At 37.1% G+C, this 20,164-nt stretch overlaps 1 protein-coding gene across 7 annotated transcripts in view; it reads right to left on the bottom strand.

Annotated features, from left to right (window-relative positions):
* The window catches only part of PTPRK (protein tyrosine phosphatase, receptor type, K), a 594,458-nt gene that overhangs the window by 87,170 nt on the left and 487,124 nt on the right, over positions 1-20,164 (bottom strand). For all 7 annotated transcript variants that reach the window (XM_012002300.1, XM_012002301.1, XM_012002302.1 and 4 more), the window contains 2 exons: positions 17,932-18,205; positions 14,883-14,919 (listed from right to left, as the gene is read on the bottom strand). In XM_012002300.1, coding sequence (XP_011857690.1) covers positions 14,883-14,919; positions 17,932-18,205 — 311 coding nt within the window. The remainder of the gene's footprint in view (positions 1-14,882; positions 14,920-17,931; positions 18,206-20,164) is intronic.

Here is a 20,164-nt window from a genome sequence, read left to right as displayed (position 1 = left end):
TCTCATCCTATTTTATTTGAGCTTTCTATGCTGCTTAAAACTATTAACTACCGTTTATAAGCCTCTTCTTGGGAATATCTTCCTTTCCTCAGTGTTGTGACAAGGCACTCCACTGTTTATGCACCTTTCAATCCGGTCACTTCTATTCTAGCTTCTCTCCTACCTCATTTTCTTCCTCCTACTGTCTCAACATAGGTGTCCTCCAAGGAGCTCTCCTCGTCTTTCTATATTATCTTGTTTATATGTTTTTACTACTCCCAAAGCTCCTAGTCTGAGTTCTCTAGTTCCAGACATTGTCCAAACTTTTTTTTCTGTTTTTCTAATTGCATTTATCTTAGCTGTTTTTTGGTACTCTACACTTGGCTTTTCCAAAATGGAATAAATGATTTTTTCTTTTAAATCTCAGCCCTTGTTTCTAGTCTTTTCTGTCTCTGTGACGGACATCACATCTTCCTAGTGTGGTTGGTTCAGGACAGAAGTTCAGCATCTTATTTAAGTCTTCAGCTTCCTTGTTCCAACAGATACACACCGAGACATGTTAACTTGTACTCCACCATCACCTCCTCCATAGCCTTATTTCTTATTTTTTAACGAAATCACTCATCTCCTCTCCATATTTTAGTACAACAGCTTTAAAATTCCAACTTTTTGTTGGAAAAACTCACAAACTTACAGAAAATTTGCAAATACACTACTTTTTATTTTCACTTTACTAAACATGAAGAGTAAGTTACTGCGCTGATGCCTCCATTATCCAGAATACTTTAGTATTTCTCATAAACAAAAACATTTTCCTACAGAGCACAAAATGATGTTCAAACTTAAGAAAAATTACTCTCTAAACTTCAGATCCTATTCAAATTTTGCAACTGTCTTAATGATGTCCTTTGTATCTAAATGATCTAATCAGAATCACGTGTTATATTTAGTTACTGTATCTCTTTGGTCCCACTCAGCCTTCACAGTTCAGCCTTCCCTTCACTTTTGAGGCTTTACATTTTTGAAAATTATAGCTCAGTTATGTTGTAGAATGTCCTAAATTTGGATTTGTCTGTTTTTTTAATGTTTAGATTAAGGATATGCATCTTTGCCCTGAATATCACAAAAGTGATGCTGTACTTTTCTTGCATCCTAGTGGGAAACCACAATTACTTTCCCAACATGGATACTGTTCACCTTCATCATTTGGTCAAAGCATCTGCTAGGCTCTTCCAATGTGAGGTTAATCTGTTCCCTTTTATAAATATTAAGTTTCTGGGAGCTACTTTGAAACTATGTAAATACCTGGTTTCTCATCCATCTTTCTCTATATATTTATTTATATCAGTAAGAACTTGTGCTTTCCTGTTTTATTCAGTGTTATAATCAATCACAATCTTCATTTTGATTCTCAAGTAATAGGCCTCTGGTTCAGCCAATGAGGGGGCACCTTGAGGTTGGCAATTGTGTCCTCTTGATATGCCCTCATTTTTTTTTTTAGCGCTTTATGGGAAAAAAAAAAAATCTAGTTTTATGTTGTACTTTTCTTGTTCCAGTCCTGGAATGAGCCGTTTATCCAAAGAGCCCCAGTTACTTTTATTGGATAATGGTATTCAGACACCAAAATCTGGATGTTAGGCATATTTACCACCAATATGTTGTTGCTCCCAGGTTCTCTCAGTGGACTTTGTGTATGGAACACACACAAACACACATAGACACCTATACACACAGTTTCACCTGTGTTTTTTGTTGAACATTCTCCCTCCCACGCCTGCCCTGCCACACACATAATCTTTGCCATCTCTGCTTTCACCTCCTTCCCTGTGTGGCTGTGCTCCTCACTGCATGCAGACTCAGGCACCCTGCACATGACCAACCTCTGCCTGGAAGTTCACACACCTAGACCGAGAAGGCTCTGATATGCTGCATGGGCCACCCTCTTGCGTGGTCACCCTCTTAACCTCCCGCAAAGTCTGCCTCCCCACCCCCAAGCTTTTCATCTTGTTTGGACTCTGACACCTCACACCATGCCATGTGTCCCTGACGAGTCCCCTTTTCACTACACTTGGGCTCTCATTTCTCAAGGTGGATTGCCTAGTGTGTTGATATTTCACTCGCCCTAGTTGGGCTCCAAAACCCCAGCAGTTCACCTCCACATGTGGACACTCTTCTCCCTGCTCAAGCTCTTACTTCCCACACGGGGTCGTGCCACCCACCGTCCCATGAAGACAAGCTTCTGAATCTGAACATGAGGCTGATACTTTGTGAGACTGCCTCCTCCATCCAGCTCAGGCTCTGACAAGGTCTGTAGGGCCACTGCTGCTTCTCCCCTCTCCCACTGGTGTGGGTCCTACCATGCTCTGCCCCACCACAATGGTTATGAGATGAATTGTCAAGGAAAAAAAAGAAGAAAAGAGAAAAGGCTGAGAAAAAAGAGCTACACCAGGCTTTCAGCTTGTTTCTTTACCTCTACTATTTCACTGCATCAATCTAACATATATGCCATTGAGATTTTTTTAACCCAAAATGTTACATATAGCTGGGATTAAACTGCTTTCACTTCAAAAGCTTTCAGTGATTTACTGTTGCCTTTGCAATGCAATTTAAATTCAAGGTGCTGTCCAATATGAACATAAACTTTCCAGCTTTTATTTCCCTGCATTGATATGAATGAGACAGAAAACTTTTATTCTTTAGATGTAAAGCATGTTTTCTAGTCCTATAGTTTTTGTTCTACCTAATTACTGCTAATTGGATTATCTTCCCTTTCATTTCCAACTGTCAAAATAACGTCCATCTTGGAAAGTAAGACTTAATGTTACTTCCTCCATAAAATTCTTCTCTTAGCTTCTCCACCAAAAGCAATTATGAATAATAGTAATAATAGCAATGAGTTGTATTAAAAATGTCTCACATGTACTTTACTAGAAATTTCACGTCTATTATTCCTGCTCTTTTGTTAGTTCTGAAAATTGATAATTTTCAACTCCAATTTTATTTTATATACAATAACAAAACATCAGCACAGAGAGTTCAGATGACTTGTTCAAATCTTAACAGTCAATAAATAGCAGAGGGGGGATTTGAATCTAGATTCTAGTCTGAATCCAAGGCTAATGCTATTTGCAGTGGGACACAAGCATTGCTCACTACACTTTTCCAGGCACTTTGTCTTTTTCATTTTGAACATAGTACATTTGCATCATACTTTACTTGTTTCACATATTACTTAAAAGAATAAAAGCTCCTTGAGGACAGGTTCATTCATGTTTAATTTCATATCCCTACCATCAGAGAGCCTTGACCATGGAGAACCCTTAGCACAGAGAAGAATGAGCCATGGACTAGGGGGTCAGGAGGACCAGCCTGTAATCCTGCTTTGCCACAGGTCACAGGGATATGAAATGATACTTTAAATAGACACTTAACTTCCCTGATACTAGGATTCTATGTTTCTAAAAGGCTGTGGTGGTAAGACTGTATGACTTTTATCTCTATCCAAATTAAATCCCTGAGTTGTTTGATTTAATAAATAATAACTTTAAACATAAGAGAGTAAAAAAAAAAATCCTATCACATCCATCTTTATCTTTCCATATATTTAAAAGTTTTTTGGCACTTTCAATTTTAATAAACTATTTCATTAAAAGTCAAATTTGATCATTATCTTTAGAGAACTGAAAGGGTACAAAGTTTATTTTGACAAAGAACAATTTGAATTCACTTTTTCCGGTAAACAGCCCTGAAAGCACTTTCTATAGGACTCAAAGAATAAGAAAAACATACTAAAATAATAGCAACAACTAAAAAGGGGTATTTTAACCTGAAAATGATCTACAATTAATATATATAAATGAACTGGCCCTGTGATACTTGGTTTCATATTTATAATTTAAATATGGCTTAAGTAATGGGTATAGAGTTGGATATATTTTTTCTATTGGATTATAACCGTTCATGAATTTGGGGTTACTAAATTCCTTAGCAGTGTCCTTTTCCATTTATACATGGTTTTTTTTCCTATCTCCTCTTCATTTTCGTAACGTCTTTGTATTTGCCATGATTGTTGCCTAAACATTTCCTGCATTTTTGTTTTTTGCTTTGTTTTGTTTTGTTTTTAGAGACAGGGTCTTGCTCTGTTGCCCAAGCTGGAGTGCAGTGGAGTGATCATGGCTCACTGCTGACTCAAACTCCCAGGCTCAAGTGATCATCCTGCTTCAGCCTCCCAAGTAGTTGTGACTATAGGTGTGTGCCACCATGCCCGGCTAATTTTAAACGTTATTTTGTAGAGATTGGGTCTCACTGTGTTGCACAGGTTGATCTCAAACTCCTGGCCTGAAGGGATCTCTTGCCTCAGCTTCCCAAAGCACTGGGATTACAGGCATGAGCCAGCATATCTGGCCATGCTTAAAGTGTCTTTAAAGTTTTTCTGGCTCCTTTACCAGAAGTGTCCATTATTCAGGACACAAGCCCCCGCTTTTTTTTTTTTTTTTTTTTTAATCTTGGAATTAGACTTGTGTAAGCCCCAGCAATGTGGTCTTTCTTTTCCTTTCTTCTCTTTTTCTTCATTTAGATTGTCGCTAATAGCATAATACTGCAGTTTTGGAATGACCAGTGGATACCTCTGTGATGTTTCCACTTTGTTTTTCCCTCCCTCTTTCCTCTTTAATTTCTCAGGTTTCCCAGCTTTTTTCCAGCACATAGCTCATGGTTAAGGAGTAGTCAATGAGAAAGGCCTAAGGTCAGGTTTTTAAGGGGCCTAAGGTCAGATTTCTACACTTCCTTAAAATTCTGTTCAATGCTATATCTACTTACCACCACAATTCACAGACTTTATGTCATCATGTATTTTTATTCCTTAATCTTTGTTGTTTTCTTTATCCATACCTGAACATACCTGAAATACGCTTTTTTTTTTTTTTTTTGAGATGGAGTCTCACACTATTGCCTGGGCTGGAGTGTAGTGGCACAATCATGGCTCAGTGCAACCTCTGTCTCCTGAGTTCAAGTGATTCTCCTGTCTCCGCCTCATAAGTAGCTGGGATTACAGGTGCCCACTACCACACCCAGCTAATTTTTTGTATTTTTAGTAGAGACGGGGTTTCACTATGTTGGCCAGGCTGGTCTCGAACTCCTGACCTTGTGATCCGCCCGCCTCGGCCTCCCAAAGTCCTGGGATTACAGGTGTGAGCCATGGCACCTGGCCAGAAATATGCTTTTAAATACCTGTTCTTATTTACTCAAGCAAGAGTTTGAAAACCTGAACTGCATACATATTGGGTGTAGAAAGATAGTAAAATTATGAATGGATAAACATAATTTTTAGGATTGTTCAGCAAATAATGAATGAATCAAGGTATTATATAAGCTGGTATACAATCTGAACGGCAAATGACTAAATGAGCTGTCATTTCTTAGAAGGTTCTAAAGATTGTTTTCAAGAAATCCTATTCAGAAGTGTTCAAATAAAGTAGGCCCATATTCTCTACTTAGAGAAAGATTTGGGGGAGATACAGGCTATGGGTGACTTTATCCTATGTTATAACTCTTTATCTAAAGGAGGTCCTTAAATCATCACTCAGATTTCTCTCTTAGTGTCAATAATTAATTTTCTAATTATTTTTCATACATCCAAATTTTCTACTTCCTTAATTGTATGTATAATTTTTGGGATTTTCTCTAATTTTTTCAAATATTCTTTTAACTAGCCCTTGAGACGCTTGATATAGATATTGTACAGAAAAGAGTTAAGTAGCAGGACTAAGACCGAAATTCTTGGAAAGGGCTGCTTGCAAAGTTGACCTTGGCCTGATGGCCGGGAACTCGGATTTGGGAGGGTTCCCATCATTCCCTGAGAAGAGTGGTTCATTGTGCCTAAATTGTGCCTTATGCTAAAAGTCTAGTTTCCTTCTGGGAGTAGGGAATCTTGGCAGATGCTAGCAGGAAGGGGTTCATGTGACTAGTCCCCACTAAAAACCTTAGGAACTGAGTCTCTAATAAGCTTCCTTGATAGACAACATTTCACATGTGCTGTCCCAATTCCGTCCTGGAGAAATTAAGCATCTCGTGTATGATTCCATAGGAAGAGGCTTTCTATGAACTTTGTCCATGTGACTTCTCCCTGTCCTTATTCTGCTTTGTATCCTTTCCCTGTAGTAAGTCATAGCCATGAGAACAGGACAACTCACAGGATGACCGAGTCCTCCTTGTGAATCACCAAATCTGAGGGTAGTCTCGGGAACCCCTGAGACAGATGCCTTTCTAGATAATATAATATTTAAATCATAATACATCTATATAGTTACTGCATATACCTTTTAACTTTTATTAGTTATTTTATCTCTATTTTACAAATTAAACAATACAGTGTATATTCTTTGTTGTCTGGCTTTCACTCAAATAATGTTTGTTATACTTATATATATTATTTTGTGTAGTCATAGTTTGTATTCTTTGCTTTAGAGCATGGCAATATGTGAATATACCCAACTTATTTATCTAGTCTACTAATGGTTGTTGCTGGGCTTTCTAGTTTGTTGCTTTTATAAATAGTGCTGCTATAAATTTTGTACTACATGTTTTTGGGTGTATTGACATACATATTTCTTTGGTGAGTATCCCAGGAATGGAATTGTTAGGACATAGGTTAGTTTACTTTCAGTCCGTTTTGCTAGACAGTTTTCCAAAGTGGTTGTACAAATTTATACCCCCACCAGCAGGATGGTATGATATTTCCAGTTATTTTACATCCTTCTTAAGGCTTGGTATTTTCTACAATTTTTCATTTTACTAATTTTAGTATAGGTGTACTGGAATCACATTGTGGTTTCAATTTGTATTTTCTTGTTGAACACCATCTCATAGGTTAATTGATCATTTTGTATTTCCTTTTCTCTTAAGTGTCTGCTCAAGTGTTTTCTCCATTTTCTACTGGGTTGTCTCTTGTCTCGCACTAGTTTTAATACTTTTTCAATACGTTTTTGATATGCCCTATTTCAGATATATTTATTATAAGTATATTTTCTCCTCTGTAAATTCTGTTTTACTCTCATAATGGTATCTTTCGACAAGAAAGAGGTCTTAAGTAGAATTTATCATTTATTCCTTTTGTTCAGCATATTTCTGTCTTCTATCTAAGAAATCTTAGCCTATTATGTTTTTAAAAAAATTGTTGAAATTTTTATTTTTTTTTTTTGGTGGAGGATGCAGGCATCAATCTTTGCCTGTTGTAACATCATAAAAGGTGTTCTCCTATATTCTTCTAAAAGCTATATTGTTATAACTCTTACATGTAGCTGTATATTTTTTATATAGTGTGAGTTAGGGGTCAAGATATAATGTCTTCCATATAGATATGGAAAAAGTACCATTTATTGAAAAGAGTATCCTTTCCCCTCTTCCCTACAGTTTTACCTTTGCCATAAAAAATGGTGAACGTGTGTGTGTGCATCTATTACTGGAGTTTCTCTTTCACTGGTCAGAATTTTTATTCCTATGCTATTACTACACTGTCTTAATTACTATAACTTTATCATTGGCCTTGATAACATCCAGGAACTGTATTTAGATTTAAGAGTAGCCTTGCATATTCTTATTCCTTTGCATTTTCATATTGTCTTTAGAATCAGATTGTCAATTTTTTTTTAACAAAATTGGGATTTTGAATGCTTTAAATCTACACATTAATGTAGGAGAACTGACATTTTGCCAATATTGAATCTTCTAATCCATGAACATGGTGTGTCTTCCCATTAATTTAGGTATTGTTTAATTTCTCTCAATAAGGTTTTGTAGTGTTCAGTGCAGAGGTGTAACCTATCTTTCACCAGACATATTCCTACTCTAATTTTTAAAGATATATTATAAATGGCATCATCTTAAAATACTGTTTTGTTGCTGCTTCGCTACTGATTTTTGAATATTGATGATATAACCACCCACCTTAGTGAATTTTTCTTCTGAAATGGATTATAAATTATTTCCTTTAGGTTGTACCAATTTATGTTTTTCCAGTCTCTTCTAAGTATGTGATTACAGCATTAAAAATTTGGTTAGAAACTCTATCCTTTCCACAGTTAACAGTGACAGTTTGATCAGTTTATGAATGAATGTCATCACTTCTCTCCTGTAGACGTGGCCATAAATGTAAGGTACCTGCAACAGGCTTCTCAGGAAAGAGAGGGTAATAGGTCAGAAATCTCATAAAACAGTTTAATTTCTATAATAGCAAAATGCTTGAATCATCTTCAGGTCAGTTCTATTTTTTTCCATTTCTCTCTTTATCCTAGCATCCCAGTTACTATCATTCTGTCAAAAATAATTAGACTAGTAATATTTCATATGCAAACAATAATAGTTTGCTACTTTTAAAGCAAAGAAATATTTAACTTCCATCTAACTTGGGGTTGGGATGAAAATAGTGATCATGAACCTTTGAAGGTCCTCAACTCATATCTTTTCTGTTTCGGTGACTTGGCTATTTCTCTAAGAACATGGTGGAGAAGAGTCTACTTATACTAGCAATGAGAGCAGAAAGAGAAGTTCCAGGGTCCAACTTGAAGTGAATTAAGATGAAACCAGTCAGACACAGTGTATTCCAGATATACAGTAGTAATGGGCGGACTGTCACCAACTTTGAGAATTCAAAATGTTGGCCGGGCGCGGTGGCTCACTCCTGTAATCCCAGCACTTTGGGAGGCCGAGACGGGCGGATTATGAGGTCAGGAGATCGAGACCATCCTGGCTAACATGGTGAAACCCCGTCTCTACTAAAAAATACAAAAAAATTGGTCGGGCGAGGTGGCGGCACCTGTAGTCCCAGCTACTCGGGAGGCTGAGGCAGGAGAATGGCGTAAACCTGGGAGGCGGAGCTTGCAGTGAGCTGAGATCCGGCCACTGCACTCCAGCCTGGGCGACAGAGTGAGACTCCGTCTCAAAAAAAAAAAAAAAAAAAAAGAAAAAAGAATTCAAAATGTTGGGAAAAGATGAATGTTGAAAATTGTATGTGTTACTCCTTTTAAATTTCTAGTTCTGATCTTACGCTTGAGAACTATAAAAATATTCAGAACTATTATTTCTACTTTGACTGTAAAATTTAAAGACATCCACCAATGAAGTCAGGGTTCCTCATTAGCAAAACATGGTACATTCTTATGCTACTTAGTTATGTCCATCCTTATGACACTTGATAGAATTTTAATCTCTCATCATAATGTCCTGCATCCCAAATTTAAGTAATAAGAGGTAATAATAGCTAGATTCCCTTTGGACTCTGTTGTTGCGGAAAGTCAGGGACCCCGAATGGAGGGACCAGCTGGAGCTGCGGCCGACGAACATAAATTGTGAAGACTTCATGGACATTTACCAGTTCCCAAATAATACTTTCATAATTTCTTACGCCTGTCTTACTTTAATTTCTTAATCCTGTTATCTTTATAAGCTGAGGATGTACGTCACCTCAAGGCCACTATGATAATTGTGTTAACTATACAAATTGATTGTAAAACGTGGGTTTGAACAATATGAAATCAGTGCACCTTGAAAAAGAACAGTAAAACAGCGATTTTAGGGAACAAGGGAAAACAACCATAAGGTCTGACTGCCTGCAGGGTTGGGAAAAATAGAGCCATATTTTTCTTCTTGGAGACAGCCTATAAATGGACGTGCAAGTAGGGAAGATATCACTAAATTCTTTTCCTAGCAAGGATTAATGCTCTGGGAAAGGCATGCATTCCTAGGGGGAGGTCTATAAACGGCCGCTCTGGGAGTGTTTGTCCTATGCAGTTGAGATAAGGACTGAAATATGCCCTGATCTCCTGCAGTACCCTCAGGCTTACTAGGATGGGGTAAAACCCTGTCCTGGTAAATTTGACGTCAGACCAGTTCTCTGCTCTTGAACCCTATTTTCTGTTGTCTAAGATGTTTATCAAGACAATAGGTGCACCGCTGAACACAGACCCTTATCAGTAATTCTGCTTCTGCTCTTTGTCTTGTGATCTTTGCTTTTGCCCCTTGCCTTGTGATCTTTGTTGGACCCTTATCAGGAGTTTGAGATTTTGCCCTTAGAAGCATGCGATCTTTGTTCTCCTTTTTGTCCTTTGAAGCATGTGATCTTGTGACCTACTCCCTGTTCTTGCACTCTCTCTCCTTTAGAAATCCTTAATAAAACTTGCTGGCTTTAAGGCTCAGGTGGGCATCATGGTCCTATCGATATGTGATGTCACCCTGGAGGCCCAGCTGTAAAATTCCTCTCTTTGTATTCTTTCTCTCTTTTGTTTTTTGAGATGGAGTCTCCCTCTGTCACCCAGGCTGGAGTGCAGCGGTGCGATCTCAGCTCACTGCAAGCTTCGCCTCCCGGGTTCATGCCATTCTGCCTCAGCCTCCCAAGTAGCTGGGACTATAGGCACCCCCCACCATGCCCAGCTAATTTTTTTGTCTTTTTAGTAGAGATGGGGTTTCACTGGGTTAGCCAGGATGGTCTCAATCTCCTGATCTCATGATCCGCCTGCCTCAGCCTCCCAAAGTGCTGAGATTACAGGTGTGAGCCACCATGTCCAGTCTGTACTCTTTCTCTTTCTCAGCTAGCCAACACTTATGGGAAATAGAAAGAACCTACATTGAAATATTAGGGGCAGGTTCCCCTGATACTCTGTGCTCTAATACATCAACTCATTCATTCTGGTTAACTCACTTGAATAGGTCCTTCACACTGAAATGTGAGTACCAGGAAAGCAAAGAAGCTATAGAATATAGTCATAAGAATAGCAGTGATTACAATGAAAAGACAATTTGAGCTAAACTGTCTTCCTATCACAGAATTCAGCAGAAGAAAACTCATTTGAATAAAACCGATATAGACACAGACTAGGACTCAATTTCATTTAATTCACATTAGTTTATAGATAATATTTTTAATTGCTTTGTTACTAAAATAAAGTCTTAGCTCTGGCAAAAGTATTCTATATTAGAATATGACATATATATCACAATATAAATTCACAGTTAAAGAAATAAAAACAACTCTAGTTAGTTAATAAATTTGTCTTAACTCACATATAAACACTTTTCATAATTGCAGACAGTACTGTAACTTGTTTGATTAAACATGAAAGCTGAAGCATCTACCTTACATTTTGTTCAAATTCAATTATCAACTCAACAAATATTTATTGTATCTAATACGACTCTCACTTTGTACTTGTCCCTGGCATATAGTGATGTGTACATATGTATATATAGAGAGAGAGCTTCAAACTTGGCTAAATAAGCATTTTCTTTTTGTTTTAGTAAAATGTTTTATTTTCTATAAAGATGATACGAATATGTAACAATGAACTCTGGTTTCTCCATATAAAATACAACTTTTTCTAAATAAAGGGGTTAGAAAAACAATTTCCAGAGAAAGACAGAGTGAGCAAGAGAGACACACATTTCCTTCAAGGTACTTTGTCCCAGACTACATTTGGAATGTTTATAACTATTCATTTTAAGTTTTCAAAAAAATGAGAAAAAAGCAACAGACTATTGCATATGGCCTGAACAGAAAATTTGTGTGGTAAAAGGTCACACTGCAAACTGGAATGTCTTATGGAGGGACACCAGAACTAAGTTCTTTTCAGCAAAACTGATCTAAATACAAAGAATATTAGGAAAGGAAGGTTCCAGCTCTTCAGTATGCACAACTGACACTGGAAAGAGGGTCGGGGCAGGGCAGGAGAGGGTCTGACTGTAGGACAGGTGGAACACAAGACTTGCCCGTAGGAGTCATCCAGGATGAAGAAAGGTCCTTTCTCCGCCCTTTCCATTCAGCCCAGGGATTCCTGGGCAGGGTTGTCCTTCTCACTGAAAGTGGCTTATGTACTGAAAATGCACCTTGTCCCATAGAAGGAAACTTCCACTGAAGCTAGCAAGGGGAGCCTTTCAAACTCCAGACTCCCCTATAATATACTCAGTGCTGTTTCTAACTCTGGTCATGCAATTTTTAATGTTTAATTCATTTTTTAATACTGAGAAATACCTTACCTATCTACCTACATATCCACACACAAATTTATAAGAGTAAAGTGCACACATTTTAAACATACAGTTCAACAGATTTTTACCTACATATGCACCTGTGAAATACTGAATTGTTCCTTCACCAGAAGGTTCTTTCATACCTCTTCCCAGTCATATGATTATGCTATTTTGACTCTTAAATGTGTCTTGAAAATGCCCTGTCAGAAAACTTTTTATTTTCATATTGAAAAATTTCACACCAAAGCTGACCATACTTGCATGTTAGTTTAAAATGTAGTCAGGCAATAAGTTGATGCTACTTTAATAAATGCAGTAGTTTTCCGTTTTCATTTCATTTCATTTCTTTTTGTTTGTTTGTTTTCTTTTGAGACAGAGTCTCACACTGTCACCCAGACTGGAGGGCAATGGTGCAATCATAGCTCACTGAAGCCTCAAATTCCTAGGCTGAAGCAATCCTCCCGTCTTCCAAGTAGCTGGAGCTACAGGTGCATGTCACCATGCCTGGCTAATTTTTTTTTTTAGTTTTTGTAGAAACAGGGATGGCTTTTCATATGTGGAAAAAATGCTAACTGTTCAGAGAAGAAAATATATTAGATCTGGTCAGAAACATTAAAAAACAAACCAACAAAAAAACCCTTAGTTTCTCCCCTGTTCTCGCAATCTCAGTCATGAACATTTAGTTTTGTTTTTATACATATTTCATTCATAACTGTCTAACCTAAATTATGTCCCTCTTAAGTATAAAATTATTAGTATAATGATAAGATAGTTAACACATGTACTATTTATAATATGCTAAGCACTATTTAAGCACTTCATATATATTTTATTTTATTATTTTAGAGACAGGGTCTCACTCTGTCACCCAGGTTGGAGTACAGTGGCACGGTCATAGCTCACAGCACACTGAAACTTCTGGGCTTAAGCGATGCTCCCGCTGCAGCCTTCCAAGTACCTGGGACCACAGGCGAGCTCCAGCAAGCCCGGCTAGTATTTATTTTATTTTATTTTCAGTAGAAACAGGGTCTTGCTATGTTGCCCACGCTGGTATCAAACTCTTGGCCTCAAGCTATCCTCCCACTTTGGTGTTGCAAAGTGCTAGGAGCCACCGTGTCTGGCCTATATATGTTATTTTAATCCTCACAACAATAAGAAGGTGTAGGTACTCTAATATTTAATTTTTGGAATGAAGGTTTACATCATTTTCTCAATACTAAAAAACTCCTAAGGTACACAGTCAATATTTGAAATCAGATAGTACAAGGCCAGAGTCGTTTCTCTTACTCAGTACATCACACTGCATTACTGAGACCCAGAAGTGTAGCAGAACTAGATTATTAGACAAATAATGAACTATGTTTTTTACCACTTCAAAGTTTCTGGCAATTATTTTATGCCACATGGTAAGACTGTTTCCAGGATCTCAATCCTCCTGTAGTTTAAATATCATGTGGTATTTGTCATTTTTTAAATTTGTATTGAGAGAGAGAAAAGAACACAGACATCTCAGGCAAGAGCAAATAATGAAATAACTGAATAAAAAAGTTATGTTAGGATAATATATAGCTATCATTTCTCAGTTACAGAAACATAGCATGACATGTCTAAAGAACTTCAGAGGTCAATGTGGGACCCTTTTGCAATTTTGGTTCTACTTTAAATCTGGAAAAACACAGGTGATATAGACCTAAATGCCTTCTTCTATTATCTTTCAAAAATTTCAACTCTCGTTCCTAATCCATAAGCTAAAGTAAAATCCTTATACATCATATGTATCTGTGTATATTCTCTTTAATAATTGCTTTTTAAAATAAAACTATCAAAAGGAATCTTCATATGTGAATTGAAAAAAGTATATATTTTCTCTTCCACAAAGCTTCTTTATTACTCGCAAGAGTTAAGGAGAAAGTCTTTCTTTATTGTCTTACAAATCAGGAGTAAAGCACAAATGCTGATTGAGCAGACTGATGATTAGATGGAGAAAAATAATGAAAGGAAAGTTGCCAGTACAAACAGAATATTGCCATTCATTTTTACCCCAAATGAATCAACTACTGGTCACAAATGTGGATGTGCTACTAATTCTGGCAACAAACACCCAAAGAACCAACCCTCTGAGGAGGCCCACGTCTGCATGCAGACAACTTTTTCATGTTTCTCTTGTTAGAACACACCAAGTAGCAATTTCTCCTTTGTTGGCATAATCAGGTAACTTTAAATGAAGAATCAAAAACACAGAGAATGCAGGAGACTTTCCCCGACTTGGAACACTAAATACTCATTCAAAGATGCAAATGTTTTCTCTTGTCAAAGAAACTAAACAGCTAAGTCATAATATGCCTGGTCAGGAGGAATTGCCCTGACTATTAGCTAGCCATCACAGATCTGATTTCTCACAGTAAGTTTCAAAAAAAAGTAAATGATCTTCAATCTAACTGCACTACTGATGAAGATATGGACCAGTCTCTATCCCTATAATCTTATATAAGCATGAATTAGCTTGGTTTTACATTTGATTGCCTACGATGGAAAGTAATAGAGGTTTTTAAACAAGTGACTTGCTATTTTCATCTGCTATTCCTGACCTTTTCCTAAGATATTGGTTGATCAGCAGCACAAGACCATTCAGACACTAAATGGCAGAAATAAGTCCTTCTAAGGTTTTCTAGATCTTTCCTATTATCATAACAAGATTCCTTCAGTCAAGTACTAGAGGATGGGAAGTAGCATGCCAATACTTGTTAAAGACACCCAAGTGAGTCACAGAACTAACTGTAATAGAAATGCCATATTTAATTAGCCCTGAAGCAGGGAACAAAGTCCTTCCATTTTAGAAAGGTGGTGAGTGTAGTTAAAACAAGCAAAAAACGCAAACCTCTTACCTTTTGTAGCAATGCGTACACACTGGGTTTTAGTTTCCTGATAGAGGAAAAATGAAAAAAAAAAGAGTCAATGTATAGATAATGTTTCCTGTTTCATAAACTATAATTATTATAAAGATCCATCTGGGGTCATAAAAAGGGATTATAAACAACAGAATTTTAATATTAAGAAAACTTTTAAAAATATGCCTCCCTAGGGATACTTAAAAATATAAAATAAGAACTTTGAAAAATATTTTAGTTTTTATAGAGATGTAAATATCTGTTTTTACCTCGCAATGAAACAGGTTAGTTTGTGACAAGTAGTATAGCATTCTATTTTCATATACAGTACTTTGTAAACTATCAGAAAGAAAAATGTATTTGCAAAAGTAATAAAAATCAAGTCCAAATATAAATTTAATTTTCATCTGAGAACTGTAGACTCAGACCAAAGCTGAACATTATATACTTTCATTTGGATCTCAGCATGACTAAAGAGCTAAATGATAGCAGTTAGAAAGATTATCAAAACATTGCATCATAGTTGCGGTGTAATTTATCTCTTCTTTCTTCCTTTTAATTTAGCTATTAGGAGTTAAACATTTCTCAGCATAGATAATTTTCCTCCTCTTGCTAGACAGAGCGGATATACAAAGTAGAAGCAGTAGGAAAGGACAAGAAAAAATGTCATTATTATTTTTAATGTTGTAGGGTGACAGTAGGAGACACATGTCCCCACTAGCTACTTTTGGCCCCACTCTTCCTCCTTTAGGACTTAGTTGAGTCAGTGTACATCCTTGAATATACAAGAGGTGAGAAAAGGTATCAAAGCCAGTAAACAAAACAGAGGTGATCTGTTTGCAAGATGCATTTATAACTCCATCTTGAGTAGTTCTATATGTTGATAATTTATAAAAGAGTTTACAATTTCCACTTAAGCATTTTTTAAAATTATTTTTAAATTAAAATAAAGCAGTGAGGGGGGAGTTAGTAATTAAAAATAAAATTTTGCACTTCTATTACTTGTGGCCTGAGACCTTCATGGTAACCTACAAGAGATTATTTCACATTCCCATAAAGGCCCAAAAGGATTTTCATTTCCTAAAAGCAATTGCTGTTAACTTTCTGTTGGCATTACCAATCTCTGTTGGTAGAAGCCACATCAACTTTAAAACTCTTTGCTGCCGGACTCGGTGGCTTACGCCTGTAATCCCAGCACTTTGGGAGGCCGAGGCAGGTGGATCACAGGTCAGGAGGTCGAGACCATCCTGGTTAACACGGTGAAACCCCATCTCTACTAAAAATACAAGAAAAGTAGCCGGTCGTGATGGCGGGCGCCTGTAGTCCCAGCCACTCGGGAGGCTGAGGCAGGAGAATGGTGAGAACCTGGGAGGCAGCTGCAGTCAGCTGAGATCGCACCACTGTACTCCAGCCTGGGCGACAGAGTCAGACTCCGTCTCAAAAAAAAAAAAAACTATTTGCCAAGATAACTGTGAAATATATTGCTGCTATTCTGTACTTTGACTAAACCACAATGTAGATATATTAACAATTGGAAGAGAAAATTCATATCAAGAAGCTTTTAAAGAATGCAGATATTCATTAACACTCCTCTGGTATAACAGACCAAATAACCAAAGTTAATTTGGAAGCTCTCTAAAGATGAAAACCCTCAGACAAAACTATACTTCCTGCTCAATGCTACATTATACCCAGAATAGACTAATAACTTCCGTAGTGTTCTGTTTTTAGAGCAGCTCAGTTGTAACAGTGGTATGGAATGATGCGTGGGCAGGAAGTGGACACTGGACTACTCTCTAAAGACCCCTGTTCTGTAGAGGTAAACCAGAAGAGGAGAAGAGTATCTTCAACCGTGAGCAGCCTCTGACTTTGGAGAACATCTTAGAAGATGCTGTGACCTTTTCCTTTGCTACCTACAAGCCAACCATATAGGCAAGCAAACAACAAAGCTTTCATTCAAAAGCAGTTAATCAATACCCAAAGCTCTCACGGCCCCTGCATAAATGCAAACGGATTGTTATGTCTTCCAATTAAACTCTTCCAAGATATAATATACTGATGCAATTGTATATCATGTAGCACTCCCAGGTGCTCACCTTAGGGACTCAATTACATAAACCCAGCAATTTCCTATACGCCTTCAAGTCCATTAAAATGTCATCATTCTATTGGATTTTGAATTGTGAATATTTCTATCCTCAACATTTGTTTTCCCTCTATCTCTGTCTGCCAATAAATAAATAAATAAATAAATAAATAACAGTAAGTTTTAGGAAAGAAAATTTTCCAAAGAGAACAGCATGAGGCATGAAAGGCCAGGTTGTTTTCTCACATACGGAACTGCTGGTCATTTCTAACGTCCTGTTGTGTTTTCCTCTTCAATATTCATTTGGGATCAGCGGCAGTGTTCAAAAACAACTGTGTCCAAAATGGGAAAAGGAGGGGCAACCAGGGAAACAGAGAGAAGCCTTCTGTAATGGCTCAGCAGCCAGTCATCGCCAGGCTGCCTTTTGTTTAGGTTCCGTCAGATATACCACAGGCGCCCTATTACTTTGTAATCAGAGGATTGTTACTTGTTATTTACTATGTGGCTTGAAAACCCTGAAAAGTTTATAAGGTTTTATTAGCCTGCTGTGGAACACGCATTCTGTTTATCCTGCAGTAAATTTAATCTCTTGAAGTGTGCCACCACTGAGCAAGGAAGACAGAACAATGCCGGATCGTTACTGGGGGTGGAGTCCCGGCAGCAGCACACCCACCTTTTCAAATCATTTTACTCTCAATTGCTATTGTGGGCTTTCCTGAGGAAGCCTCCAGTAGAAGCAGTTACTAGGAAACAGGAACCCTGTGAAATGGAACTGGCCTGCGGCCTCAGCCCTACAGGAGGCCCCAAACTGTGCACACTGTGGAGAACAAAACCCCCTACATGCAAATTTTCTTTTTCTTTCTTTCTTTTTTTTCTTGACAGATGCTACTGAGTATTTATAAAATTTGACTTCAGCTTTTCTTCAAAGCAGGGAAAAAGCAAATCCTGGAGGAAGCTCACCTTCTCCACACTGCTCATTGCCTGGAAATAGATGTTGTATCCTTTGCGTGGAGCCAAAGGAGGGTTCCAAAAGCCTTGGTAGGTCCGATTGTCACCCACAGTGAATGGGGCAGGCTCAGGCAGGTTTCCTGGGGGAAGTTCTGCAGCAAAGTAATAGGGTGCACCCCCACTCATGGCATTTTGGTATGTGACAGGAACCTGGTAGCATTCCATGGCTCCTGCTTCTCTCTTGGTTCGGTGTGGGTGCAGTTCTTCCACAACAATCTGATAAGCGCTTTGGGGAAAAGAAAAAAAAAACGATAATACATCAACACATATATACACACATATTTAGAGATTTGAGATACTAAGTTTTTTTTTTTTTTTTTTAAAAAGGAACAAGGGGTTTAAGGGGTTGACTATTAACAGACAACATTTCAAAGTATTTAAAGTCAGTCTTAACCTGCTACACTCTTTTCAGCTATTTCGCAATAAAATAAAAAATTCACATAGATGCTGCTGTCCCTAACATCACTGTAGTTACAAAGAAACTGATAAAAATAAGAACAATCACCTTAGGACTTTCAACATTTTTAAATGTTGAGGAATGAGCCACCCTAATAAGGATTCTGACATTAACCAGAGACACATCATAGATTCAGTTCTTTGTCTGATATTTTTAAATGTTTAAAGTTAACATTTTCCCTTGAAATGAGAGTATAGAAAGTCCAGCTCCAAGGTCTAACAGAATGACTGCCTCAGGGCGGTGCTAGAAGCACCCATTTGTGGTTGTCACAGCCATAGAGACAGAATGTACTGACAGGCTTCTCCACCTCTTGACCTTGCCATGGCATCTACATTGGCTCAGAGCTATGTAGATCTAAAATACAAGTGACATGCGGCAATACGGGCACAGATGGACAGAAATCTGTCCTCACAACCGAAATAGACCGCCTCCTTCTTCTGGAGTTGTTAATAATAAAATGTTACAAATTGTAGAAACAGATGGCATTTGGCCTATTAAAGCTCTAACCTAAACCTTCTGATATCTCTAAGTCTTAAAACTTTTCTATAATTGCAATTACTTTACAGAGGAGAGAGAAAACAAAACAAAACAAAACAAAACAAAACAAAAACATAACAACAACAACAACCAAAAGGCAAATTTCAAATAAAGATCCCCCTGATCTCTACCAATATTTTTTTAACAACTCTGAAACTGGTATGTTAATAATATTCTTTTTTAGTAGAAAATTCTTTAGGTTAAAATTTTTTCAGGTAAAATATTACCATGAAAGTTGACATAATTATATTTTATATATTATAAATATATTTTAAAATGTTTTAAAATTCCTAAAATTCTGGAAAAGTACATGTGGTATCTCATGTAAGTTGAACACAAATTGTATGTAGGGCTGCATATTGATATTCAGTGGATCTCCAGGAGGAATAGAATATATTCTTTAAAAGATTTCCATGAAAAAGAAAGAGGTGGGTAGGTAGAGGGGAGTGGGAAGGAGAGGGGAATGGAGAAATATATATATATATATATATATATAGAGAGAGAGAGAGAGAGAGAGAGAGATACACTGAACATGTGTCTATGAAAATTAAAACAGTTTAGACTCTGGTATAAAATTCTAATTTAATATAAACTCTTATACCTACAAATAAAAGATCTTCATAGATTAAACAAAAGGACATCAAAAGAAACAGTTAAATCATAATTTAATTGATAAAGATTTTCTTTTCTTCCTAATTATTCAAGCTCCCATTTTCCATTAAAATATTGCTAATAAATCAGTAGGTTGGTATCCATCTCGTTTCCTATAAAAAGTGAACAGAACTTGTATTAGTGTCAGAAATTCAGATTTGAGCAAGCAAGGCAGAAGTCTATGTTATTTCAAATTATATGTGCTGCATCATTCCCTATACCTCTGCCAAGTTGGGTTGCTAAGCTTCTAAGTATGCTACTGACAAGATGCATGGTCTCTGAGGCATCCATGGAGCAGGCGCTTGTCAATTTTAAGATATAGAAAATACATAAGCATAGCCCTGGAGAAAGAAGAGAATGATCATAGCTGACATATGCTATGTTTTATTTTAAATTTATAATTCATATTTGTATATTATACATTTGCCTGTCCTGTGGATGTATCCACATATGCATATAAACTGCCTCATACATGCTCTCCAAACAAATGTAACCTTATATTCTTGCCCTAAAGAATAATAATGATAATTACCTATCCTT

Source organism: Mandrillus leucophaeus, unplaced genomic scaffold, assembly GCF_000951045.1.
Source record: "Mandrillus leucophaeus isolate KB7577 unplaced genomic scaffold, Mleu.le_1.0 Scaffold682, whole genome shotgun sequence".
Classification (NCBI taxonomy): domain Eukaryota; kingdom Metazoa; phylum Chordata; class Mammalia; order Primates; family Cercopithecidae; genus Mandrillus; species Mandrillus leucophaeus.
The sequence above is the reverse complement of the archived record's forward strand: the minus strand, read 5'-3'. Positions and strand labels throughout refer to the sequence as shown.